This window comes from Esox lucius, chromosome 9 (assembly GCF_011004845.1).
Source record: "Esox lucius isolate fEsoLuc1 chromosome 9, fEsoLuc1.pri, whole genome shotgun sequence".
Classification (NCBI taxonomy): domain Eukaryota; kingdom Metazoa; phylum Chordata; class Actinopteri; order Esociformes; family Esocidae; genus Esox; species Esox lucius.
This window is the reverse complement of record NC_047577.1, coordinates 8,993,046-9,020,593: the sequence shown is the minus strand read 5'-3', so window position 1 is coordinate 9,020,593 and position 27,548 is coordinate 8,993,046. Positions and strand designations below refer to the sequence as shown.

Below are 27,548 nucleotides of genomic sequence, written 5' to 3'. Positions count from 1 at the left end.
ATAGGAAATCACCCACTGTGCCTAACAGGGTCCAACTCTGGTCCCCCCCCCATAGATTTCAATATATTACAGTGAGGGGGGGGAATTATTTCATCCCCTGCTGATTTTGTACGTTTGCCCACTGACAAAGAAATGATCAGCCTATCATTTTAATGGTAGGTTTATTTGAACAGTGAGAGACAGAATAACAATCAAAACATTTTATACATTGATTTGCCTTTTAATGAGTGAAATAAGTATTTGACCCCTCTGCAAAACATGACTTAGTACTTGGTACTGTACTTCACTGATAAATGTATGATTGTACATCTCTCCTTCTACCTCTCGCTCCCACACACATAGTTCACCTGACCACTAACCCACTAAAACAGACATGTAGTGACCCCATCTCAGCTGTGTCAGTTTTACCAACCAGGTACAATGAACCAATCTGTCACAATACACCATCGTGTAACTATCAGGCCTCACCAGACAACAACTTCGCCTCTCATCACAGCACCATCCAGAGTTAATATACATGGAGAGATATAGGTGAGTATTTGGCATGACTCCTGAGATGGCGTTGGTCTACCAGGACAGATAGAGGTCAGTTTGGCATATAACCTGGCTGTGGACAAGGAATGTGAAACGTGAAACACACACGGCACGGTCTCCAGTGGGAGGGGGGGGTAAAAGAGGAGAAAAGCCAGAGATGTGGAACAAAAGAGAGTATGTGAAAGTGATTGTTTTTAGATTTAGTTTATTGGTTGCGTGTTCTGAGACAGAGAGGGAGTGAGAAGAACACTAAAAGATGTAGGATTAGAGAGAAAGAAAGAAGAAAGAGAAGGAGGGAGCAAAGAAAGGAAGTGGATGTTCTGGGAGTGGGTTTGTACGAAGCCATCGTGGAACGTTATACAACTTGTCAAAAAACAAAGGGCACTCGACAATTATTCTAAAATCTATTTTCTGTCCCTATCAGATGTTAATCAAAATGGTCAGAAAATGTGTCTTAATGGTAAAGACAATCCTCAAACCAGTAAAACCTTGAGTCTTTATTTTAAAACCCTCCTTGACTCCTGTTCCAACTTCACCATTGCACTTTGATACGCTGTTTGGATCCGTTCGTTAACTCATCCTGTTATCTTATCATGTACCAATTACAGATGAACACATGGACCCCTGACTTGCCTCGTGTCCTTTGAAAGAGCAGTCAGAGAACCTGGCATACTCACAACATTTCCCCTGTGTGTTTTTCTGTAGCGGTACAGTATTTTCATTTGGGCTGACTGTCGCCACAATGGATTGTGGGTTGTCAGCGAGCAGTTGATGACTCATAGTCGTGCGCTGATGGAATCTATGCGATAGATCCCTGTGTTTACTGTTGGAGTCGGGGAGGCCCCCTGCCGATTTCAGACGTTGTCAAATGTTAATACGGCTCAATTACGAGACACGTAGCGCAGCGCTGTGGCGCCATCTTTAGGATCATCTGGCCCATTGTCGAACACACAGGTTGAAGCGAGCAAAATCTAAAACGACACATCTGCACACGGCGTTGACATTCCGCGACGAGGAGGTCACGGTGGAGTACGTTCCCAAGGCACTTTTTTGTAGTGCCAACCTGTCCAGGTCTGAGCGTTGACAATGCTATTGGCTGGCTGACTGTGAGCGCCGTAGGGCGGGGCAAGCCTGTGGGCGAGGCGGCGGGGTGGCATCGTCGGCTGGGATTTCCTTGGCTCATCGTGCTGTAGCGATTAGGTGGCCTGCCTGTCTGCCAGGTGACAAGGTGGTCTGTCGATTAAGCGATTTATCTCATTGAGTTCTTGAATGAATTCAGGACTGGAATATGGCAAATCCTAATTTCTTACACTAAACTCTCCGCTAATACAGCTCGACGTGACTGCCAGAGTACTGACGATCACCATCAAAACGTGAACACATCACAAGACTCGACACTGAGAGACGCAGAATCAGCCTCAAACTTTGAGCCTTCACAAAAGACTAATTTATTCAATGGGGCAATACAAAAAATGGGACTAAATCTTTAGGAAGGTAAGTTCACCTAGTAGCAAGGGGCGTCTGACTAGTAGTAAGGGCATCTGACTAGTGGTAAGGAGGTCTGACTTGTGGTAAGGAGGTCTGACTAGTGGTAAGGGCATCTGACTATTAGTAAGGAGGTCTGACTAGTGGTAAGGGCATCTGACTATTAGTAAGGAGGTCTGACTAGTGGTAAGGGCATCTGACTATTAGTAAGGGCATCTGACTAGTGGTAAGGGCATCTGACAAGTAGTAAGGGCATCTGACTATTAGTAAGGGCATCTGACTATTAGTAAGGGCATCTGACTATTAGTAAGGGCATCTGACTAGTGGTAAGGGCATCTGACTAGTAGTAAGGGCATCTGACTAGTGGTAAGGGCATCTGACTATTAGTAAGGGCATCTGACTAGTGGTAAGGGCATCTGACTAGTGGTAAGGGCATCTGACTAGTAGTAAGGGCATCTGACTATTAGTAAGGGCATCTGACTATTAGTAAGGACGTCTGACTAGTGGTAAGGGCATCTGACTAGTAGTAAGGGCATCTGACTAGTGGTAAGGGCATCTGACTAGTGGTAAGGGGGTCTGACTAGTGGTAAGGGGGTCTGACTAGTGGTAAGGGGGTCTGACTATTAGTAAGGGCATCTGACTAGTGGTAAGGGCATCTGACTAGTAGTAAGGGCATCTGACTAGTGGTAAGGACATCTGACTATTAGTAAGGGCATCTGACTAGTGGTAAGGGCATCTGACTAGTGGTAAGGGCATCTGACTAGTAGTAAGGGCATCTGACTATTAGTAAGGGCATCTGACTATTAGTAAGGGCGTCTGACTAGTGGTAAGGGCATCTGACTAGTAGTAAGGGCATCTGACTAGTGGTAAGGGCATCTGACTAGTGGTAAGGGCATCTGACTAGTGGTAAGGGGGTCTGACTAGTGGTAAGGGGGTCTGACTAGTGGTAAGGGGGTCTGACTATTAGTAAGGGCATCTGACTAGTGGTAAGGGGGTCTGACTAGTGGTAAGGGGGTCTGACTAGTGTACCAAAGCTTCCTCGTTCTAACACCCCAAACCGCCAAGGGGAGAGCCATGTCGTTCCGTCACTGAGCAAGACAGTTAACCCCAATTGCTCTTCTTCCCTGTAAAATTCTCCAGAGGTCATTGCTGAAAACAAGAATTGGTTCTCAGTCACCTTGCCTGGTTATTCATCAACCTGTGTGTCTTTTGGTCATCAACCCGTGTGTCTTTTGGTCATCAACCCGTGTGTCTTTTGGTCTTCAACCCGTGTGTCTTTTGGTCTTCAACCCGTGTGTATTTTGGTCTTCAACTTGTGTGTCTTTTGGTCATCCCCCTGACAAATGCTGAAGAGAAACTGACGTGCCCTCAGTGGCCATCCTTACTCTTTCCACATCGTCCATCCACAGACACAGCCTTTCATCGGACCCTGGAGATGTCCTGGTGAATATTGGATCTCTCCATTCTGCGAATTACGCAGTGATTCCTTGGGGCCCACTAGAACGTATAATCAGTTGCATTTCTAACACCCCTGGGTTGTTGTTGGATTGCAAGGTCATTTTGGACATGGAATATTGGAGAAAACTAAGTATTGTGTTTAGTTTTTTTTAGATTTCTTTGTCTTCATATTCTAAATGAACTACAGTGTATGGTACTTAATGACTTTGTGTACGGTCATTGTGTACCATTTGTGATAGCAATGTGCTACCGGTACATGTAACTAAACCAGTTATGGTAATCAATGAGGCATTTTGGGTAAATGGAGAATTTCAGAAATGGAGGCCAAACTTGCTACAATGTGATGTCACCAACACTTTAACTGGAAATTATATAATTAATCATTTAGTTCACAATGGACATTTATTTTATTGAAAAGCACTGTACTTCTTCATCAATTATATACTACGTTATTCTAGTGCAACACTATCATGTGTAGTAGCCTTTGTTTAAATTGATCCATACAATATGTTAAATGCTTGTTCACTATCCAACAAAGCAAAATAATAGATAAACATTTCTAAAACGTCCAAACATGGCACTGCATTCAAAATGGATGTTGGTTTTGAGGTTTCCCCAAGAGTTACCAAATGTTGACCCCTTTTTTTTTATCATTAATACCTGATGCCCGAGGTAACGGACAGTCATAACCACCACAAATGAATAACGACCCACTTGTCCATGTTGGCTCTAATGATAATTTAACATAAAGTAGATTTAGACCGGCCCGCTGGGCTAAAGTCACACCAGCCCATCTAGCTTTGCCAGAATTGACCAATGGCCAGTTGATCCTTGGCCTGTCCTGCTAGATAAACCATGTCTGGCAGTGCGCCTCGGCAAGGGTCCAATTCCAACAGTACTAACGGAACATATTCAAGACATCGCTGTCTTGTTACGCTCTGGTACACTCCTATTGCTTCCATTAAATTGCTCCGCTGTTTCCCATCAATGCAGATGCTGACAACAGCAAATTTGGACAGTGAATTGACTAAAACAGCCCGTCTCGACCACTAGACTATGCCCCAGCAGCTCTTTCTTAAGAAGCCTGTGTTTATATAGGCAATTTCCCTAATTGCTCCCTGGTCACACAAAAAAAACACTCTGGGTTGTAAGGCTAAAGCTTACTATAGGCGAAAAGAAGATACTTATTCTGTTCTTCACACCACCTCAGGCACGCACACTCACCTGGCAACGGTTGCCATATGGGCGAGATTGAACCCCCCCCCCCCCCCCGCGAGAAGCCCCGCTCTGAAGATGGATGACTGTGTTGCAATAAAAGGACACGGTTCACACTGAAACACGATGATCCAGAGAGGCAGAGCTATATTAATGCAACGGGAGAGTCAATCACAGAAACAAAGCTGTTCCCTTTCTCTGCCTAACCGGCCCCCTCTCTATAGTTCTCAGTCTGCGCGTTTATCTTATCCACTGAGGCAAAATTGAATAAACAGGCAATCTACTTATTAGCCTCCGTCTGTCACAGCCCAGACAGCGTGTGCATTTGTAGTCCGGGGCCGGGCCGCGTCGCTTTCCCGCCGTGAGTCACCATCATCATCAGCGACAGCGCGAGACGTTTGACAGAGGGCTGTAATCAATGTAATCTCAACCCTCAGTGTGGAGACATTGTGAAATATGTGGCACGACTGCAGAGGAACCTGTCTGACTGTGTGCGTTTGGGTGTGCCTGTGCTCGTGTGTCTGTGTGTATTTGCGTGGGTGATTTTTGCAGAGTAAAGTGATTTGTTTAACGTGACAGGACCGGGGAAGGCCACATTAGGGGGTATATAGAGTAAAAGTTATGTATGATGAATAAAAGGACATACAGGTAAATTATATCAATCAGCTCGATTTTTACCAAACAAAATACAAGAGTAATCAAACCTTTACTTGAAGTAAAACTGTCACAAATACTGGCACTCTTAGAAATGCCTTACAGACATAAGTTCTTCTGAGTTATTAGAAACTATTAAGTTTCAAAGTAAGGTCTGGTCATGTAGACAAAAAAAGAGCAATCCCCACTGTGAAGCCACGATTAGAACACAAAAATCTCAGGGTGATATATTTCAATACTTGAGCTCAAGTTCAGGTTTCGTCTACATAAAGTTGGTGGCAGCTCAGTTGCCATTCCTTTCAGTGTTACCATCAACTCAATTTTTACACTGAAGTGATGTGATTTTGAACTGATGTGCTGCGGCACACAGGCATGCCTTTAGGAATTCAAGTACATGTGAACTGTGGAATACGCAGAATCTGAAGCCTGATCGTATCTGATAATGGAATGGCACATGGTTACATCTGTATAACTGTCACGGGCCTACACCTAAAAAAAAATGACTGGTCACGCCTTCGTTCCCGTTTCAGGCAAGCCTGGTTCTCCAGAACGCTAAACCAGGATCCTTGTTTCAGGTCCAGTGCGTCGCTACATCTGTATTACTCGAGGATCACGCATCACAAGCTAACGGCCTCTGTATAACTTAGTTTTGCCTGTTAAAAGTATTAGCACAAGCAAATCGGATTAGGCTTCGTTGTCGGACAGCATCTGCTAAGGAACAAATGGAGTATGACAATGGCGAGGAAGAAATGCACATTTCGGCTCAAAACCACACGGACCGGCTTTTCTTTCGGTCTGGCGCAGATTCAAGGGGCTCTTAAAGGGGTACACACCAAGTCATCGTCATGACTAAGATTCTATGCAGACGATGGCATTCATATTTCTCATAGATAATACATATTAGCAACGTTGGTGAGAAGAGATGGGAGGTTATAACAACTTTATTAATGAAGAGGAACATGTTATAAGTGCTACAGAGTGACATACTGTATATAGGACTACAGTTAAGGTGCGCCACTGTTAAAAGATGGAAAACCGCTGGTGAAGTTAACGACAGCCTGCATGGCGCCCACGCATGTGAGAGGGGAAACCTGGAGAACTGGCGGAAAAAAAACAGGCGTGAATATAAATGAGAGACACGCTTTATCTTTGCAAAACGCTGAGAGCTAATGGTTTAAAGTCAGTGCCATTTAATCAATGTCATGCCCAGCTAGCCCTAAAATGCCATCCCCATTTGAATGTAAATGAGTGTGTGTGCGTGATTGTTGCAGTATAAAGTGTTTTGCTGTGCTCACTCTTGATCCGTGTACATTGGCACTACAGTCAGGTTATTCATGACGAATGATAGTTCGTAAAATCAACAGCGACCTGTACATTGTCAGGTGTTGATCCTGCTGTCATCTTTACATCGACGTGTGAGTCATTTGGATGCTCATATCCAGAGGCGTGGCTAGGATCACAAGATTTTCGGGGCGTAGCCCACCAGCCCCGCCCCGCCCCGGAACAGGAAGTACAGGGTTTTGAATGTACACGCGGGAGGTATCGATGTGCACGCTGGCGGCCTACACGTCTACACTGTCATAATGCGCGATCGGAATTATAGATGAATAGATAAGGGGCCACTTGTTTGGGGGGTCAATTTGAGATCCAGGGCTATTCATAAAAGATCCTGGGCTATACAGACCCGGACGCCCAGGCCCAACAACGCCACTGCTCATATCTAGGGCGATTTGCCGATTTCAAGCTGTGAGGTTTCCGAATTTTTTATAAACTTCCGAAAATACATGTACATTCAGGGATAGGTTCACTAGCCCAAACCGTAAGATTTTACAGGTCAGTTGGCGTCCCCATTTAAATATTATCAGATGCTCAAAATCCTCAATCAATGCCCCCTCGCAAACGACGTACAAAACTGAGTTTTCGCATGCAGCCATAGTTCCATTCCATCTCACGTCTCCCCCTCCGTTCATGGAAAAATAAATGTGACTCCTGTATTAAGAATCCCTTTCCACGGACATACTTGTCCCCGTTTAGTCACTGGTCACTGATCCATTCTCACCCCGTCGTCTGTTTTCAGACGTGCCTCTTGGGCCGTGTGTATTTGCCGTGTGCTCCAGAATGCTTGTTTTCCCGGGGTTTTAGACTATACGTCATTGGCACAGTAGAGCTTGTGTAGACGGGAGTGGCTATGGAACTGTCCCGTGGTGTCCTCAGACATGGGACCGTAACGACCTGTCTCACAACTGGGCTGACGATGGTTCATGATTCCCACAATGAAGATAAGAACACGTAATCCTAGATACTAAGCATATTCATAGGGAGGGGTCAATACTCATACGGAGTTAATATTGTATCTCTCTCTAAAGTTTGCATTTGAAATGATATGCCGCTGTGTGTGTGTGGGGGGGGGGCAAAAACAATCAAGCGCTAAGGCAACTCATTAAACACGTTTGCTCATGATCATGTGGTGGGTTAGCTCTCTGTAAGAAGGCTCGTTAAGGGCCTAAAATCCAAATGCCATTCCACATCCCACAGGTCGACAGTGACTCTAAGATAAAACGTCAGCTGATTCTGTGAATGTAGAAAAGGACACCAGTAGGCTAGCAGAGCAGTGGACACCCTCTGCTGCTGGCGCAGAAATCAGGTGTTGTTGAATAAAATCAAGCCCTGTTGGCTCGACTAAGCGTTAAATAGGACCCATCTGTCTCACTTATCAGCGACGCTTCAACGATAAGAAATACAGCAAAACATTACGTTGTTTTTTTCAACACAGTGCTTAAAAGAAACATTAGCATCACCAGTGTTTTTGTATGAGAAAGGTCAGAGTGGTAATAGAGATTACACTGTATGGTTCCGTCACAGGCTACGTAGTAACATACTTCTCGAACAAGTAACAATGACTTCAAAGGATAACAGGTTAGCTGACAAAACACACAAACCTCATTCCTTTGCTTAGAGCTGCACTGTGCTCAGATCGGCTCAGACTTGCCAATCGGCCGCCGGACGACCTGGTTGGTTGGTCATGTGATCATATAAACACATCTCCCGAAAAAAATTAAGCTATCACTGCACCTTTTTCTTTCCTTTACAAAAAAATTGAAAAGGAAGGTTTTGAGTGAGGAACAGAAGGGTTAAAATTAAGAGACCACTGCAAAATGAACCCTCACTCAAAACTTTCCTTTTCCACTTTTTTGTAAATGAAAGAAAAAGGTTCAGTGGTCTCTTAATTTTTTCCGGAGCTGTATATTCCTTAGTCATGGTAGGCTGTTAATACGCCGAAATGTAGCCTACTTTTTATGAGAGAGTGGTCTGCACCCAGGCCGCACCCAGGCCGCACCCAGGCCGCACCCAGGCCGCACCCAGGCCGCACCCAGGCCGCGCTAATGCGGCTCGAGACAATGTGATTGACAGTTCTGTCCGCCCAGTGACGGACATTACTCCCTGTTCAGACTCTGCGCATGTCTTTACCGACTGCTGAAATGCTGGTGCAGTGGCGGTTCGAAAGTATCTCCAGAGAAGGTTCTGTGTCATCATTTCAGAAGCCGTAGTGCCCGTACAGATAAACCTCTAATCCGTAATGGACGTGCGTCCGAGGCGCCACAGTCCACGTTTCTGGAAAGGTATCTCACACACCACTTTCATTCATATGCAATATGCATACACATATTTTATCATATTTTACCATATTTTACCTTGTGTAACAGTGTTCCCTTTCCAAAATGTTTATTTTAGTATTTTCAAATGTGTCATTGTGTTTTATTTAAATGTAACCGGCTGCACTGTTTTAGGAGACAGGTGGGCTATTTTGCATACATCTACTTCTCTTACTGACGACAAACTGACATCTAGCGGTGGGAAGCGACATTGCAATTGTAAGACCAGAAAGGTTATCTGAGCAGCAAATCTTTTTATGCGGAACCGCAGCAAGTTCAAACAAAACCAACAGTTTACTTCCGAGTATAGGTTAGACTCCCTTCTCAAACACACCCTGTTGGAAAGGACTCGCTGATAGACAGATTAAATCCAACAAGCTGTGGGAAAATAGTGACGTTTGAACCTAGGGAAGTTTTTGAATGGAATAGAAATATTGACTTGAATGTACATTTATTTTTTCTTCTTTCGGTTTAGTTTGGCATAGGTAAACCTACTTAAGCGTTTTCTGCAGCTACCTGTGTGGACCTGTCCCCGAGCTGCCGCCCGTGTAGACGGCCCACCCGAAGACTTACACTTTTATGCCATACTTTGTTGTTCACTCTCTCAGAAACGGTTTGGGACCGATATAACGGGTCAGGATGTCTGGCAACGAGAGGATTTCCCGTCTCCTCAAGGAGCTCATGCAGCGGCCGGGCAACGACCAGTGTGCAGACTGCGGGATGCCCGGTGAGCTTAATACTGTTCAGTAGTTAGAGGAGAACGTCTGAGTTGAAGAGCGAGCATGGAACAGGCTCGGACATGTATAGGTTGAAATATGCGTTTCAGTCACTACAAGTCATACCTTTTGGGTATTGCTGTGCCTGAGAAATGTAGATTTCAGAATATAGACCTTAGACATTCGGAGTTTAATCAGTCCAGATTTAGTGTTTAGACTGTAGAGTCAGTTTCCAAAGGATATCAATTGCGTTATTAGCGGTTAGGAGTGTTGGCCTGAGATTGGGACAATACATTATTTCACTGATTCATTAATTTAATAGACTTATCGCCATATTATAATTTTAATACTATTTCGATTAATTAAAATCCACACTTTGATCCCATTGAATTATGTCTCGCCGGCCTATATACGGTTCCCATTACACTGATCATTCCATTGAACTATTCAGCAGTCACATGCTAATTTTTCAATCCTTCGCAGTTGGAATTCACTGTCGGGGATTCAAGCTCACCCAGCTATTGAATAGGAACAGGCGTGACATTGCGCGTGTTATCATGTCATTATCATAATGAAGGTGGTTGAGGGAACGTTCGCGTCAGAACGTCCATAGATGTTGCCGTGACGCCGTAGCAGCGTAGGCCTACACAAGGCCTACCTACGGTCGATCAGTGATGTAATAAAGCGCTTGGACAGGCCTTTCTCAGCCTGATTCTTAGGAGCTAAAACACAGTAATTGACAAAGACACGCATAAAAGCGTCTGTGGCCTCCGTGCGTAATTGTAGAGCTGTGGTGGGCCCTGCGCAGGCGTGTCACCCCCCTGAAACTCAGGCTCTGCACACTGGCAAGGCTTATAAACAACATTTAATGCCGTCAAAAAGCGTGTCACCCTGAAGGCGGGATCAGAGTCATTACTTTATCTAACCTGTTTTCTTATGGCTGTTCTGGGTCCCCATATTTGATCTAAAGCTATTTCTGTCACCTGTGTGAAAACCTTATCGTAGAATGCTTACAGTAATCAGACTTGCACCAGACCCAATTTTCCAGATGTTATCTTGTATGGTAACAATGCCCTTGGAACCAAATGCATCTATGTGTTTCACTTTGTTATCTTTTTCCACCTCTCTTTCCTTCCTCCTCATTGCATCTCTCCATATCTCTCTGCATCTCTCCATATCTCTATGCATCTCTCCATATCTCTCTGCATCTCTCCATATCTCTCTGCATCTCTCCATATCTCTCTGCATCTCTCCATATCTCTATGCATCTCTCCACATCTCTCTGCATCTCTCCATATCTCTCTGCATCTCTCCATATCTCTCTGCATCTCTCCATATCTCTCTGCATCTCTCCATATCTCTCTGCATCTCTCCATATCTCTCTGCATCTCTCCATATCTCTATGCATCTCTCCATATCTCTCTGCATCTCTCCATATCTCTCTGCATCTCTCCATATCTCTATGCATCTCTCCATATCTCTCGGCTCCATCTCTCCATTTTTATATTTGACATTTCAGTCATTTAGCTGCCGCTACAGAGTGTGTGCAGACATTTTCATGCTTTCTTTGTGCTTTCTCGATCTCTCCATCCATTCATCCCTCCCTTCCTTTGTCCATCCATACTTCTTGCAGATCCTAGTTGGGGCTCCTGTTCCCTTGGAGTGTTTATCTGTGTTCAGTGTTCCGGGATCCACAGGAATATTCCCGAAATCGGAATGAAGGTCAAATCCCTCAGCCTCTCCAGGTGGGAAGATCAGGAAGTCGAGGTTGGTTCCCAAAATTCTTAAAAATGGGAATATCAGATTCCCCTGAAACAAGAATATCTACTAATGTACATTTCAGCAAATCCGATCAGACACAAACCAGATTTCAGATGATCGTTTTAACCCCGGTCTGGAGCCATTTTGCGAATGAGTCATAAACCAGTTACCTTGACTTGACACTACTCTGGAGTGATTTGAAAGGCTTGTTTGATCATCGTCCACAGAAAGTTGATCCCTGTAGTGTTTCAGAATAACCATTCTGCTGTATACAGGATGTCACACTGAAAACCAACAGGGAGACTTTGGACATTTCTGGAGATTGAAGCACATACAGTTATGACTCAGCCACTCTCTAGTGTGTCCCTTCACTTCTCTCTTCCTGGGTGTGTCCGTGTGTGTGTTTGTGTGTGTCCTGTGTGTGTGTGTGTGTGTGTGTGTGTGCCTATTACAGTTCATGACGGAGAATGGAAACAAGTTAATGAAGCACAAGTACGAGGCCACAGTTCCTGTCTACTACTACAGACCCACTCACAAAGATTGCCAGTAAGTGTGTCTATATAGGTGTGGGTGTATATCTGTGTGTGCGCGCGCGTGTGCATGCGTGTTTGTGTCTATATGTGTGTGTGTGTGTGTGTGTGTGTGTGTGTGTGTGGGTGGGTGTGTGTGCTTGCATGTGTGTGGTGATCATGTTGAGTCATTGTGATAAAAATTATATTTTTAGTGATTTCGTCAAAGTTGCACTGGACAAGGCGGAGATACTAAGCTGAAAAGACACAAACACACATACACACACAGTACATGTACAGACACACACACACACACACACACACTGTTTTTCTGCTTTGTGAAAATTATTTAGATGAACTCTACATCCCCTATGGGATTCTATATTGTGTTCACCGAAAACTGGATTTCCTGTTTCGTTTTAATATATACAGAATATATTGACTGCTGTGTTCAGTACAGGTGCTTAAATGATCAGAGATGTTTTCTTTTTATGTTCAACCTTCAACTTTCCTGTGCCTGAATTTATTTCTCTCTTCATGTCTATTTGTATTTTTTGACCTCTCCATCTCTCTCTGGATTTTATGTCTAGTTCTTTCTCTTTGTTTGTCTCTAGGTCTCTTTCCATGTTTCTTTGTTTAATGTGAGGTGTGAGGAAACTGATATGTGAGGAAACATAATTTCAATAATTTCACCTCACAGGGTTAATTTCAGTGGAGTATTGTAGACCCAGTCCGGTGAAAAACAGGATTCTCACTTGTTTTATAGATATTTCCACACGTTGCAGTTGGAATGAGACTTTGATATTGTGGCTCAGTGATTCAAACTAGCGAACTTTCAGTTACTGGACAACACTCCTAACCACTGGGCCAGTCTGGCGAGGCCACAACTCCAATGTCGTCTGGCCTCCTTGGCTATCTACCTCACCTCACCTCTTAAATTTAAGACATTCACAGAAAGGTTTTTTCATTATTATCCAGAAATGAGTTTAATATGATTTAAAACCGTTGTGTTGGATATTTACTAGTTATTCGTGTGTGTGTCTTTAGATTTGTTTACTTGACTGTTTCCAATGCTTATGTGGGGTCGAAGGTCAAGTGTTGGTTGATATCTTGTCTCAATGTCTGGATGATAATATCTCTCCCTTTGCCTCGTCTCCATAATCAGCCATCCTTTCATTAGTGCTCCAGCCTGCCCTGTAATCATTCCACAGCAGGCGTGAAGCCCAGCCTGTCCAGGCACACACATCTCCCATGAGGTTATTGTATGTCACTGTGATTGCAGGACTTTAAATTGACATTTTTTGCATAGTTGGAAGAAAGGACTTAGAGGAAGATAAAAATGGCAGAGAGAAAGAGACAGAGACACAGAGAGACAGAGACAAATTAAATATTTACAATTGAACAATAGTAAATAAATCTGCATGTTCCTGTTTGTGGAGGCAAGGAAAGCAGACCAATCTCAATCCTCTCTGTACTGTGGTCAACAGTCTCACTCCTCTCTGTACTGTGGTCAACAGTCTCACTCCTCTCTGTACTGTGGTCAACAGTCTCACTCCTCTGTACTGTGGTCAACAGTCTCACTCCTCTCTGTACTGTGGTCAATAGTCTCACTCCTCTCTGTACTGTGGTCAACACTCTCACTCCTTTCTGTACTGTGGTCAACAGTCTCACTCCTCTCTGTACTGTGGTCAACAGTCTCACTCCTCTCTGTACTGTGGTCAACAGTCTCACTCCTCTCTGTACTGTGGTCAACAGTCTCACTCCTCTCTGTACTGTGGTCAACACTCTCACTCCTCTCTGTACTGTGGTCAACACTCTCACTCCTCTCTGTACTGTGGTCAACAGTCTCACTCCTCTCTGTACTGTGATAAACTCTCCATGTAGTGATTACCAAGTTAGCCAGTGCCTTCAGTTTGGCAAAATTGGTGATCATTACATTGGTCTTAATTTTGACAGTTTAAAGAAAACCATGTTGATATTATAAACCTCTGAATAATTGGAAAGTGACGTTTCTCTGAACTTCAGTGCCTTCCCTGCTTGTTCTCACATGATAAAAGAGGCCAGAGTGGAAAAAGTTTGGTAACCACTGCATCAAAACATACAGGAATTTACTAGTTACGCCCTAGCTTAGCGCCAAGATTAATACCTTTATGCTGTTAAAAAAAAAAAAAAGTTTTTTAAAATCAAAAGTAAAAAAAAGTTTTGGAACTCTAACGGGTTTTGGAACAGTCCAGTTCTGTTTCATGTCAGGTGAAACGGCAGCAGTCTCCCTTGTGTCCAAGCCCACTCCGCTGTCTGCACTGCTCTGTCATGAAGGCTTTGCTGCTCCCCACTACTGGTCAACCCCCAAGCCAGTCTGCCTGGTCCCAAAGCCAGCTCTGGATGGCCTAAACCGCTGTTGTTGTTTTTTTATCATTGGGACTGGATTAATCTCCCTAGCCTGCTTTAATTTACTGGCACTGAGGTCAATAACTGCCATTTCCCATTGACCTCTCTGGGCTTTGGTGTGTGGTTTATGTCCCACGGAGTCCAGCCAAGTGGTGTGCACTGAATGGATGAGCAGCGCATGTAGAGAGCAATCACTGGGGGTGTGTCAGAGGACACAGCTTTTACTGACGGTTTTATTGGCCCACCTATATGGCTGTCTAGTGACACAATCATTTAAAATGAGCAGTCTATCTGTGTTGAGTTCCACTTCCTCTGTTGAGTAATAACCCTGGTAGATATGCACAGATGTACCCAAAAATAGTTCTGATACAGTTTGGGTCCTGTTTGAAAAAGGTTCAGCTTCAAAATATCCACGATTCTTTCCCCTGGATATGTCAGATGGACCAGCTTGTATTTATTATTCATAGGCTGCTATCTCAGTTATCTTGCTTGGGAATGCAATAAAATCTCTACTGGCTTACTGTTGATCGTGTATGAAATGAGAGCTACTGAAATAAATCTACCGTCTTACTTTAAGAACGAAAATGTATGCTATTCTAAATCACGGAGGAACGTTTGGCATGGTAATCACAGTGTACAGTTTTTTAATACAGAGCATAAAAAAAACAGTTGTAGCCTGTTCATAACTGATTTATATATAGTTGCAGAATGGAGGATCACAATGCATGGGATTGGTTAAAGTACAGATACAGGCCCTAAGGTGTGCTATGTTACTGTGGTTCTGTCAGGATGCAGCCTGGGAAACTGGGTTCCAGCTGGTCAATATCGGCGCTATTGAAAGATAATATTATTAATATTATTAAAGAGTCGGGTTGTCCATTTCCATACTTTTTCTTTTTGTTTATTTCACCTTTGTTATTCATTAATGTTTTGATTGATCATTTTATCCCCAGGCAAACAATGTATTGATTTGAGAGTGAAAGAACAAAAAATTCCAGCTCTATGATGGTAATGACTGTTTCACGTCTGCCAGCCATAAAATGTCACATATTTCACACGCAAACACACACACACACACACACACACACTGTTTCCCTCTACTCCCTCTGACTGTTCCGAAGTGGAACAGATCTTGTTTTACGCAGCTCTTGAAGCTCTCCATCTCCTGCAACTAAACAATTAGGCAGCTCTTACTGTACAGAGGACACAAACAAACTCTCCCTCACACACCCACTGACTGTGGCAAGTTTGTAGCACTAGATCAGTGTCACGGCACGCACGCATGTGTGTGTGTGTGTGCGCAGCGTCATGGTTAAAACTGCTCCAGACAGAATCAGGTGGATTGGTCACATTCTCTTCTGAATTTCCCCTGACCTACATTCTTAGGAACAAAGGCTTTCAGAATAGTTCTTGAGCCATCGGATTGTCTTTTGTAAAAAAAAAAGACAAAAAAGAAAACCGCTTTTGGTTTGAGGTAGAACCCCTTTTTGATTCAGATATTTCTATATTCTACCTGAAGCTCTTGTTAAATGGAGACAGCCACATGTAGCCGAAATAACCATTTCAGATCATCGATAGCACTGGTCAGATCATTTTTTGAGACACTGGTCTGCTGGAAGTGCAGAAAAGGACTATGTCCAAAAAGGATGTTGATTCAGCTTTCTACTCTAAATGAGCCAGCTGCAGTAAGGTTCAGATGTTGATTCAGCTTTCTACTCTAAATGAGCCAGCTTTCTACTCTAAATGAGCCAGCTTTCTACTCTAAATGAGCCAGCTGCAGTAGGGTTCAGATGTTGCTTAACTAAACTATTGTCCTGTAAATTAGCAAGGTGTCCGCAGCTGTTTTGTTTCAAGGCTTTTTTATGTTACTCTCAGGAATTTCATAGTTTTGTGTGTGTTTCTGACCAGGGTCTTGAGGGAGCAGTGGATCCGGGCAAAATACGAGAGAAAAGAGTTTACAGAAGAAATGAGGAAATGGACCTACGAGGAGGGTATGAACACACCTACTATTAAACACACACGCAAGACAATAATACACACATACACACACTTACTCATACTAACAAATGCTTACACACGCGCACGCACACACACACAAAAACAGACACGCATACACGCGCAGACACACGCACGTATGACCCTTCCTCAGCGGGCTTGTCGTCATGCCTACAGGAACGAGAGACGGGATGTTGATGAAAAGGGGGCGGGACAACGGACAGTTCCTGAGCAGACGATTTGTCCTCTCCGAGAACGAGGGGACACTCAAGTACTACATCAAGTTTGACGTTAGTCCAAATATTCGTTTTTTTTTTTCTTTCTTTCTCTCCGCCTTCTCTGTCCGTCTGTCCGTCTCACAGTTTTTGTCCCCTTCTGTCTGTCCTTCGGAACAACGCACAGTATTACAGAGTGTGCCGTATCCTTCTCAGTGGTTTATTCCCGTTTTCTTTTATTCGGGCGATGTGTCTGTTCTCTGTGTGTCTTCCTGTTACAAGTGCGTGTGAGATCCCCGTACTCATGTAGTCAGATTGATTTGGAGGCTGGAGTTTTGCAGATGTTTATCCTGTGGCCTCTGAATCGGGGGGGCCCATGAGGTGTCACTGAACTGATCAGACATCTAGGGCCCTTCCTAATCTAGGGCTTTAACCCGTTTGACCAGATAAATCCTGTGTGTTTCACTGAAGATATTCCATCAAACTATTTCTTCAAACCCACCCCAGACTGGTACTGCAGGTCCTAACACCCGCTGCCTAAGAGAAGTAACACGAACCCCCTTCTGAGAGCCTGTTTAGACTACAGCAGTTGTGACAACAGTTTCATTTGAATGACATGAACGTAATATGGAATCAGAAATGTCTGTGTTTGCCATAAGGCGCAACACTCGCGCGCGTCAGGCGAGGGGTGTTGGGTCTGTGGCCTTCTCTCACGACCCAAGTGTCTCTGCCTCTCTCTCTCACTCTTCCGCCTCTTGTCTCTCTGCAGGCCAAGGAGCCCAAAGCTGTAATAAAGGTGGACTCCATCAATGCAGCCTTCCAGCCGGAGAAGATAGGCAATCCCAATGGGCTGCAAATCACCTACCTAAAAGACTACAGCACCAGAAACATCTTCCTTTACCACGAAAGCGGCAAGGTCAGTGTGCGCGTGTGCGCGTGCGTGCGTGTGTGTGCACGTGCGTGTTGTCACCTCACGGACGTTTGGTCTTGTGGCAGATTTGCACGGAACTTTTTCTCTCTCACATCCATCCTTCCCTCTCATTCCCATTCTTTCTCTCACTGTCTGTCCCCGCCTCCTCCAGGAGATAGTCGACTGGTTTAACTCTATCAGGGCCGTCCAGCTTAATCGTCTCAAGGTGGCCTTCCCAGTGGCTAGTGACACAGAGGTGAGAGTGGACATGACCACACACACACACACACACACACACACACACACGTCCATTTACTGAGAATACTGCTCTTGTCTTTCAGTTGATGCCTAAATTGACCCGCAACTTCCTGAAAGAGGGTTATATGGAGAAAACAGGACCTAGGGTAAGTACACACACACATATACACACACACATACACACACACACACACACCCACACACACACACACACACCCACATACACACACACAGACACACACACACACACACACACAGACACAGACACACACACACTTGCATAAACACATTAGTCATTGTCTAGTAACATTGCACATTGCAACATTGTCTAGTAACATAGACCAAGCAATCCACTCCATTGATCATGAACGCTATGTTTATCTCTCGGGGGTTCCTCCCTTGCCTAACTTCACCTGTCTCACCTCTGTCCGGTCTCTGTCTTTATGTGGTCTAGGCTGCGGTCATAAAATCAAAAAGCTGACTCGCTAAGCCTTCGGCAGCCACTTCCTCTATTTCCTTGTCAGGTACTCGGTTTGACTGACAGCTGAATCACTGTGTGACAGAACACTTGATCACAGACACCAGAGTTGGTTCGACGAGGGGTTAACGCACAGGCAGAGAAAAACGCTGCTTCCTCGTTGGGTTAGTGCTGCAGCCACAGAGTGTTCTTTATCACGGGCCGCCCGTCCTGACTTCAGTTGGAACTGCCATTCAGGAACCGTCCAGGAATTATATTTCTGCGGCCGACTGAGGCCGTCCCATCGTACAAGGCTGGGACAAACTCGGGCCACCGTTTGGCAAGGCCTTCTCAAGAGGGAACACTAATCTGTCACGTGGAAATACAATCTAAAATGCTCAACTGCTCACAAAACTGTTGTGTGAAACAATTTGATGTGGGATGTCGACATCATGGCGAAACATGGGGGGAAAAAACAGTTGCTTGTTTCCTTGTCAAGGATGTAGCAACGCCGAAGCACACAACCATTTTTCTCCCCTTGCCCGAGGATCCAAGGCTGTGTTGGATCTCCATACCCCTCCTGTGGCCAGCGTTGATCTGTTTGCTGGGATGCCATTGGTTGGTGGATTTAGCTCGTTGATAATCCTGGGGGGGGGTAGCATTAGCGCTAACGTGTGCCACTTAATCTGATGGGACCAGGTATAATTTGGCATTCTGTCATGTGACCGACAGAATGCCAAATCTGCATTTGGCACTTTGAGCAGGAGAAACCTCTGTTCATCGCTTTCGCGGGTATTGCCCCGAACTGTGTGAAATTCAAGTCCCCGAAGGAGTCTTTTCCGAACCTTGTGAATTTCTCACTTCCACAAATGGGATCTATTGTCTCTAGTGTCTCCCTTAGCGAGTGCAGGATATTTCTGGACCTACATATCCTGATGTTATGAACATATTTAATCAGAGTAGTTTGGCGGTCAGTGAGGAGGAATGGTTCAGAGGAATTCATTATCTTTCTGCCGTATCCACAGGACTTCTTCCAATTCATCTTATTTGATTATTGAGTACAATCTCCCAGTGGGGACCCATATGAAACGATCTGAACTTGCCCAGTATAACTACAGTGTACTGTGCCGACCAGGCCTCTGGACCAGAAAACGGAACGGGTCGTCGATGGCATAACGGATGAACTGGCCGTTTTAAGTGAGCCAGTTAATCAGAGGTTGGCTGAATCCCAGAGCCGACGGTGTGACCAGTCGATTTGTTTTTGAGCAAGGCACCCGAACCTGATTTCGGCCCGTTTTTGCCATTGGGAATGTTTGTTCCTGGGTCTCGAGGGGAGTTTGGAAACACAACAACTAAATGTGCATTTTGCCTCAACGTGCTCGATCGACACACAGGTTTTTGTGCAACAGAAATAATCGGATCCCCCAGTGTCTGTACCCGTGAGGCCGTGTCTGTACCCGTGAGGCCGTGTCTGTACCCGTGAGGCCGTGTCTGTACCCGTGAGGCCGTGTCTGTACTCGTGAGGCCGTGTCTGTACCCGTGAGGCCGTGTCTGTACTCATGAGGCCGTGTCCGTACCCGTGAGGCCCTTGTCTGTACCCGTGAGGCCCTTGTCTGTACCCGTGAGGCCCTTGTCTGTACCCGTGAGGCCATGTCTATACCCGTGAGGCCGTGTCCGTACCCGTGAGGCCATGTCTGGACCCGTGAGGCCATGTCTGGACCCGTGAGGCCATGTCTGGACCCGTGAGGCCTGTGTCTGGACCCGTGAGGCCCTTGTCTGTACCATGTCTGGTTGCCTGACCTGTACCTGGATCTGGTCCTTGTAGTTTCTATGTTATTTCATTTCTAGATCACCTTCTGCTCTTTGACCCCACCGGATCATCTGTAGTCTTATAACAGGAGAGAAACCGACGGCTGACTGACAATGACCCGTCCATTTGATCTGTCTTATTGTCAATCTCACTCTCTCCATACCTCTCTCTCTTTACTTCTCTCTCCATAACTCTCTCTCTTTACTTCTCTCTCCATACCTCTCTCTCTTTACTTCTCTCTCCATACCTCTCTCTCCCTCCCTTTCTTTCTCTCTCTCTTTCTGCAGCACACAGAAGGCTTTAAAAAGCGCTGGTTTACCCTGGACCACAGGCGTCTCATGTATTTCAAAGATCCCCTGGTAAGACTGGTTTCGGGCTTGTTATAATTGGTTTCAGGTTTGTTGTAATTTAAGTAGCATTTTTTCCTCCGACAGAGTTGGTTTTGGATGTACATACCTCATAAGTTATTGCAACTGGGTCCGTAGCATGTGTGGATTCTATGCCCGTCCAAAACAATCATGTAAATCAGCTCACATAGCTCTCTGGTAGCGAGCGTGACTGAAATAAGTGGGCAATGTTATCGGATACTTTGTTTGCGTTACACTGTCAACAAAAACGATGGGTTAGGACAAACCGGGAACCTCACCCCCCTTTATGGCACCATCTTCTCACCGCCCCAACCTCACCACAATTCACCCCCAACCTCACCATACTTCACCCCCCAACCTCACCATACTTCACCCCCCAACCTCACCATACTTCACCCCCCAACCTCACCATACTTCACCCCCAACCTCACCGTACTTCACCCTTAACCTCACCGTACTTCACCCCCCAACCTCACCATACTTCACCCCCCAACCTCACCATACTTCACCCCCAACCTCACCATACTTCACCCCCAACCTCACCATACTTCTCCCCCCAACCTCACCATACTTCACCCCCCAACCTCACCATACTTCTCCCCCCAACCTCACCATACTTCACCCCCCAACCTCACCATACTTCACCCCCAACCTCACCGTACTTCACCCTTAACCTCACCGTACTTCACCCCCCAACCTCACCATACTTCACCCCCCAACCTCACCATACTTCACCCCCAACCTCACCATACTTCTACCCCAACATCACCATACTTCACCCCCCAACCTCACCATACTTCAACCTTAACCTCACCATACGTCTTCCCCCAACCTCGCCAATTTTCACCCCCCCACCTCACCACACAGCCTCCCCCCAACGTCACTGTACCCCCTAAATCCACCGTACCTCACACCCCCGAACCTCACCCTCTTTATTTCCCCTCATCTCACCCCCTCTTCCTTTCCTCATCTCACCCTCACCCATACCTTGCCAGGATGCCTTTGCCAAGGGTGAAGCGTTCCTGGGTCACCGGGACCAGGGCTACAGCGCCCAGCCCGGCCTCCCCGCTGGCACCCACTGCAACGGAGCCTGGCAGCACGGCATCACCATAGTAACGCCAGAGCGCAGCTTCCTGTTTACCTGTGAGACGGAGACCGAGCAAAAGGATTGGCTGAAACACTTCAACGACGTCATCAACATCCAGATGTCGCCTCAGGAGTATTCCAGTAAGATAGTATTACCACTTATGGCTGGTTATGGACAAGATATTAACATGCACTACTGTTAACTTTAATAGTTTCTTAAGACGTATTACACTTTTCAGGTTATCATGGTTTATAAATGGTTTATTAACACAATGGATAACTCTTAATAAGTGGTTATTATTCCCATTCTAATTTCCAGTGGAGGCTCAGTTCAGACGTAAGTATTAATGGGCCTGGGGATTGACGAACCATCCTCCCGTCCTCCTCCACTCCCATCATCCTCTGTTCCTCCAGTCCTCCTCCCATTCTTATCGCCCCATCCTGGAGTTCACCAAGTTAGGTTTGGATGTTCTTACTTCAGTCCTGGAGATGACTAGTCTGGTTATAGACTCCGCCACCCGGTCATCAGAGATTTGTAGAAACACTACGGCGCCTTTGACCATGTTATGTTGCTTGCTAGTAACGGGTTTGCACATACACCTACACTAAGCATGGTTACAATGTCTCAGGATAGCATGAAATGTTCTCTGGCAAAGGTTTCATTTTATTGTTATTGATAGATCTCAATAATGTGGAACCTTTGACTTTGACTAGGTTTCCTTTTTCATTAATTGTTGTTGCAATACTGCCACCTGGTGACTCAATATGATACATTTCTAAATACAGACTGTGCCAGGACTACCAAAGGTACTTTAACCTTCTTATTTTAAAGGGAGAAAATTAACAACTACATATCTGGTTGTTTGTTATTCGTCCCATTTTATGCCTTCATACTTATTTTTTCATATCCAGGGATTATAAAAGATTAGTTGAAAATGATGTTGTTTGTGGTTCTACGAACCATCAGCCTGTCTATTTTTAATAAATTCATTTATTGGAAATCGTAGTCCTCCCTCATTCAAAAGATGGTCTATATTCAATGTTAGTTTATGAGCCCCTGTATGGGATGTCAGAAATTGAACGTGTCAGTGGTATGAACATAACGTGCGCACGTGTGTGTGTGTGTTTGTGCGAGTGTGTGCGCGTGTGTGCGTGTGTAAACGAAGTGTTTAAATCTACACCCAGGTGTTCAAAGAGAACCGAGCCATGTCTGACCTGATTGACTAATAAATCTATAGAGTCATGCAGGGTTACACCTATATGTGAGGTGGGGGTGAGGCAGCGGGAGACCAGTCCAATGGAGGAGGGGGAGAGAGAGTAAGGGGACAGCCAGGGAAGGAGAGAACAAGAACAAAGAGCTGCCATTGGAGAATACCAGAAAGACAGATGACAGGCGTCACAAAAAACGTGGGCTCTGGGATTAAAGATGACTTAATCCACTTAGTGTACTGGACAACCCCGAAAGTCACCCGAAGATCTACCATCTTCCCTCAAAGCTGAGAAAACCTCCCCCGAAGACGACATCTGTGAAGACAACCTCTGTCAGGAAACGACCGTCTACAGTCCGACGGCTCCAGAAGCCCCTGGAACGTTCTGTACCGACGAGATACACTCCTGAAGTCACCGGTGCGAATCAAATCCTCACGACACTGAAACGGCGGCACCCGGGCGCCGGCGTGGAGGATGGGATCACGGGAGTCTGGAGGGGCGGGGATGTGATAGCGCAGGGAGATTAGAGGCAGGCGATGAGGTGGACTTGTCAAGCTTGTCGGTCGTCACCTGAAGACTAGCCCTAGGGGATTCGCTGTAGGCAGTGTGGATCGAACTGACAGCTCACTACTCTCTCTCTCATATTGTCGGATTTACATTTCATATAGATAAGAATATTTTTAACCAAAGACACGGAGGACTTTTGTCTGTTTTTCAACTGGATTTCACTGAGTGCCGTCACTTTAACCTAGAACAGTTTTCTGTTCGGTTCATAATGAAAGACTTATTGATTCACGTCTTTGGAGTCCACAGGCGACTATTTGAAATATATTTGACTACTAATAACGGCTTATCCCGGTAAAACTGCCTCTTCTTAGCCGGGACGTGCTGGCCTTATTCATGAACTCCAACCTATCCCCAAGGATGAACCAGAGCCACACGCCCATCACGCCCTCCATCTCCCCCCGGATGGGGCTTGGCTCTGGGGGCTCGGACGGCGGCCCTGGAGGGGGTAGCTCCGGAGGTTCGGGAGGCGGTGTCGGTAGCGGCAGTGTGTGGTTGACCTCTGCCCTTGGTGCCTCCCTCCTGATGATGCTGGCCTTGGGGGTGGCGGGCAACCTCTACACGCTCTTCATCACGCGCTCCGCCGTTCTCCGCCGCTCCGGCTCCATGTATGTCTACATAGTCAACCTCGCCCTCGCCGACCTCCTCTACCTCTCCACGATACCGTTCGTCGTCTGCACCTACTTCGCGCACGACTGGCTGTTCGGCGAGGTCGGCTGCCGGGTCCTCCTCAGCCTGGACCTCCTCACCATGCACGCCAGTGTCTTCGTCCTGGTCGCCATGTCCCTGGAGCGCTACCGGGCCGTCGCCGAGCCGTTCGCCGCGAGGCGGTCCGGCGCGCGGGGCCGTAGGCTGGCGGCGGCCGCCATCTGGTCGGCCGCGTTCATCCTGACGCTGCCGATGATGATCATGATCCGGTCGAGGGAGGGGAGGCCGAACGCGGCGGGGTACGCCAAGCGCATCTGCTTCCCGACGTGGACCCAGGAGGCCTTCAAGGCCTACCTAACCGTCCTGTTCCTGACCAGTGTCCTGGTCCCCGGCCTGGTCATCGTGGCGCTCTACGCTGGCCTGGCGCGTCGCTACTGGACTGCCCAGGCCAGCTTGGTGGGGAGCAGCCGCTCGTCGAGAGGACGGGGGTTAAAACAGAAGGTGATGCTGATGGTTTTTTGTATTGTGGTGGCTTACTGGGTGTGTTTCCTGCCGTTCTGGGGCTGGCAGCTCGTCCAACTGTTTTCACCACACTCTCTGAGGGCCCTGTCCCCAGCCACTCACAGCTACGTTAACTTCTTCGTGACATGTTTGACCTACGGGAACAGCTGCGTCAACCCGCTGCTCTATACTCTCCTGACCCGGAACTATAAAGACTACCTGGCTCAGAAAGGACAGGGCGCGGGGTCGAGTAGAGGGGACGCGTGCACGGCTGTCCCAGAGCCACTGCAGGACGTGTAATCGGAAGATAGAGGGAAGTGACTGTTTGGGATGTGACACCAGCAAAAACAAGACTTGCTTTGCGGTCAACAATACATTAAACATAGAGAGGGAATTACTATGATGTGAGGCCAGGAGCACAGACTTGGGATTCATTTCTCATTCTGTTCAATGTGTCTCGACTGGTGTTCCGGATATAACCATGCATTTTAATGTTTTCACCATGAAAAATACATTTGGATTTATTTAAAACACGAGGACATTTATTTATAGAAGGCATTTCCAGTTTGTATTCCTTTGTAAAAGATGTGTTTTGTGTTGCCTTAAGGGTTAAATGGAGAAAAAATGATAACCAGACCAAAATATAATTTTGGCAGTTGAGGAAAAATGTGTTAGTTTTGCAAATAATATTATTCTTTTATGCAAAGAAAATTAATAAATGAGATGAGGTGAGATTATCTTGGTGTTTTTTTTTTTATTGCTGAAACATTATACACTACTTTTATTAAGTAAGGCATTTTGCAGCTAAGAAACCATTATACACCTCTGCTTGTCGCAAGAATCTGCGTGAATAGTATCTGCAACGTTCTCTACAGTTCATATGACATGTTTTCTGGGTGTTCCGCTGTGTTTTCTGTCTTGAACTTTCTCAGTTTTTTCACTGGACATCCATTACGTCTTAGACAACACAACACATTCGTGTTACTCTTTATTGAGTTATTGTTTATTTGCAATTGTTCTAGTGTTTTTACAAGGAAATAAACGAATACTGGCCAGATGAATTGCTTTAAACAAGTATTCTCGGGTGGTGTAGACTTCTGAAAAGGACCACATACAGTACTAAACGTATTCAGACCTGTTCTATTCATCCACATTTTTTTCCCTTCTATGCAAAATACCCCATAATGACAAAGTGAAACATTTTTGGCAATTTGTGCCAATTTATTGAAAATTAAAATCTGAAATATCTCAGATACATCAGTATTCAGACCCTCCAAATTGCACTCAGATACAGTGGGGAGAACAAATATTTGATACACTGCCGATTTTGCAGATTTTCCCACTTATAAAGCATGTAGAAGTCTGTTTTTAAAATCCAGAAAATCACATTGTATGATTCTTAAGTAATTAATTTGCATTTTATTGCATGACATAAGTATTTGATACACCAGAAAAGCAGAACTTAATATTTGGTACAGAAACCTTTGTTTGCAATTACAGAGATCATACGTTTCCTGTAGTTCTTGACCAGGTTTGCACACACTGCAGCATGGATTTTGGCCCACTCCTCCACACAGACCTTCTCCAGATCCTTCAGGTTTCGGGACTTTCAGCTCCCGCCAAAGATTTTCTATTGGGTTCAGCTCTGGAGACTGGCTAGGCCACTCCAGGACCTTGAGATGCTTCTTACGGAGCCACTCCTTAGTTGCCCTGGCTGTGTGTTTTGGGTCATGTCATGCTGGAAGACCCAGCCACGACCCATCTTCAATGCTCTTACTGAGGGAAGGAGGTTGTTGGCCAAGATCTCGCGATACATGGCCTTGTCCATCCTCCCCTCTACAATTTTATCCTTGATGTCCTTACACAGCTCTCTGGTCTTGGCCATTGTGGAGAGGTTGGAGTCTGTGAGAGATGGAATTCTTACTGGTTGGTAAGTGATCAAATACTTATGTCATGCAATAATATGCTAATTAATTATTTAAAAATGATACAATGTGATTTTCTGGATATTTGTCTCTCACAGTTGAAGTGTACCTATGATAATTACAGACCTCTACATGCTTTGTAAGTAGGAAAACCTGCAAAATCGGCAGTGTATCAAATACTTGTTCTCCCCACTGTACATCCTGTGATCATCTTTGAGATGTCTCTTGGATTTAGAAAGGCCCACAGCCATAAGCTATAAGGTACCACACTCCATAGCATGTGTCAAAGGACCCTCTGAGGTGGACCTCTGGAGGTAAATGGACATGGAAGATTGTGTCACCAGATATTTTATATAAATATATATACAGTATATCGAACATTATCCCCATCTTTGGGAAATGAAACAGCAACTTATTTTTTCCATAGACATTTCAACGTGTTTTGTGACGCTTCCAAGCTTCAAACAGGTACCCAAATATCTGAGGTGAACCATTCTTCAAATGGCTTTCTATTACATTTTTCAATTTATTTTATTCAGCCTGCTTATTAAGGCCATGAAAACGCCCCTCCCCACCCGGCGAACACACACACATCCGCACACAAATACGGACATGCATTTCTTCCCTACGCGCTCTGACTCTGGCCTCTTTCAGGGCAATGTCATCCCACCATGCAACATTCCACAGCCTGAAACACGGCTCTCTTCGAGTTGCCCTGTAAATTGTCCTGCAGGGATGTCAATCGTTATTCATCGAGCCAAAATAGACTCAAAGGACCCGCAGAACCGCAGAGACCGGTCTGGACCTGTTGCGTGGAACATCATAACGTACTTCTGAGCCGTTCAGCTCAACCTCACACTTTGACAGACAGTCCAACAGCAAGTTAGAGGGATTTAGAAACCCAGACACATTTTCAATATTTGCCGTTAATCCCCCACAAAGGATCCACAAAACCATGAAAACTGGAATTGTTGCGTCGTATGGATTGTCCAGGTCGGACCTATGAAGTTCACAGCTCTGTCAGTCAAAGTCAGTTAAAGGGATAGTGTAGCACCATTACATACTGGTTTAGTTACCAGGTTGAAATTAATCTACGGACAAGTTATTACAGTAATCTGTGCTTTGGTTTAGTTTTTCTGACACTGTTTCGAAACTTGGTGCTCAAATCCCATTTGAGTCATTAGACTGATATTAAAAGGGTTGCTCTTGAACGATATGAACTGTATAAT

The 27,548-nt window shown here is 45.4% G+C and overlaps 2 protein-coding genes across 3 annotated transcripts; both read left to right on the top strand.

The window, feature by feature from the left end:
* Positions 1 to 8,841: 8,841 nt before the first annotated feature.
* Positions 8,842 to 22,473, top strand: zgc:92360 (ArfGap_ADAP and PH1_ADAP domain-containing protein). Of its 2 annotated transcripts, XM_010905018.5 has the most exons (12): positions 8,842 to 8,966; positions 9,608 to 9,726; positions 11,349 to 11,482; positions 11,931 to 12,022; positions 16,282 to 16,364; positions 16,546 to 16,658; positions 17,353 to 17,499; positions 17,666 to 17,749; positions 17,835 to 17,897; positions 20,306 to 20,377; positions 21,382 to 21,613; positions 21,792 to 22,473. In XM_010905018.5, exons 2-12 carry the CDS (start codon positions 9,639 to 9,641, stop codon positions 21,818 to 21,820), a joined length of 1,137 nt encoding a protein of 378 aa, XP_010903320.1. In that variant the 5' UTR covers positions 8,842 to 8,966; positions 9,608 to 9,638; the 3' UTR covers positions 21,821 to 22,473. The 2 variants fall into 2 exon arrangements, with proteins under 2 accessions (XP_010903320.1, XP_010903321.1); XM_010905019.4 differs by lacking the exons at positions 8,842 to 8,966; positions 20,306 to 20,377 and having other exon boundaries at positions 9,316 to 9,726.
* A 716-nt stretch (positions 22,474 to 23,189) lies between these two features.
* Positions 23,190 to 25,054, top strand: LOC105030899 (urotensin-2 receptor). The gene has a single exon (XM_010905023.4). It carries the CDS (start codon positions 23,582 to 23,584, stop codon positions 24,692 to 24,694), a length of 1,113 nt encoding a protein of 370 aa, XP_010903325.4. The 5' UTR covers positions 23,190 to 23,581; the 3' UTR covers positions 24,695 to 25,054.
* The last annotated feature ends 2,494 nt before the right edge of the window (positions 25,055 to 27,548 follow it).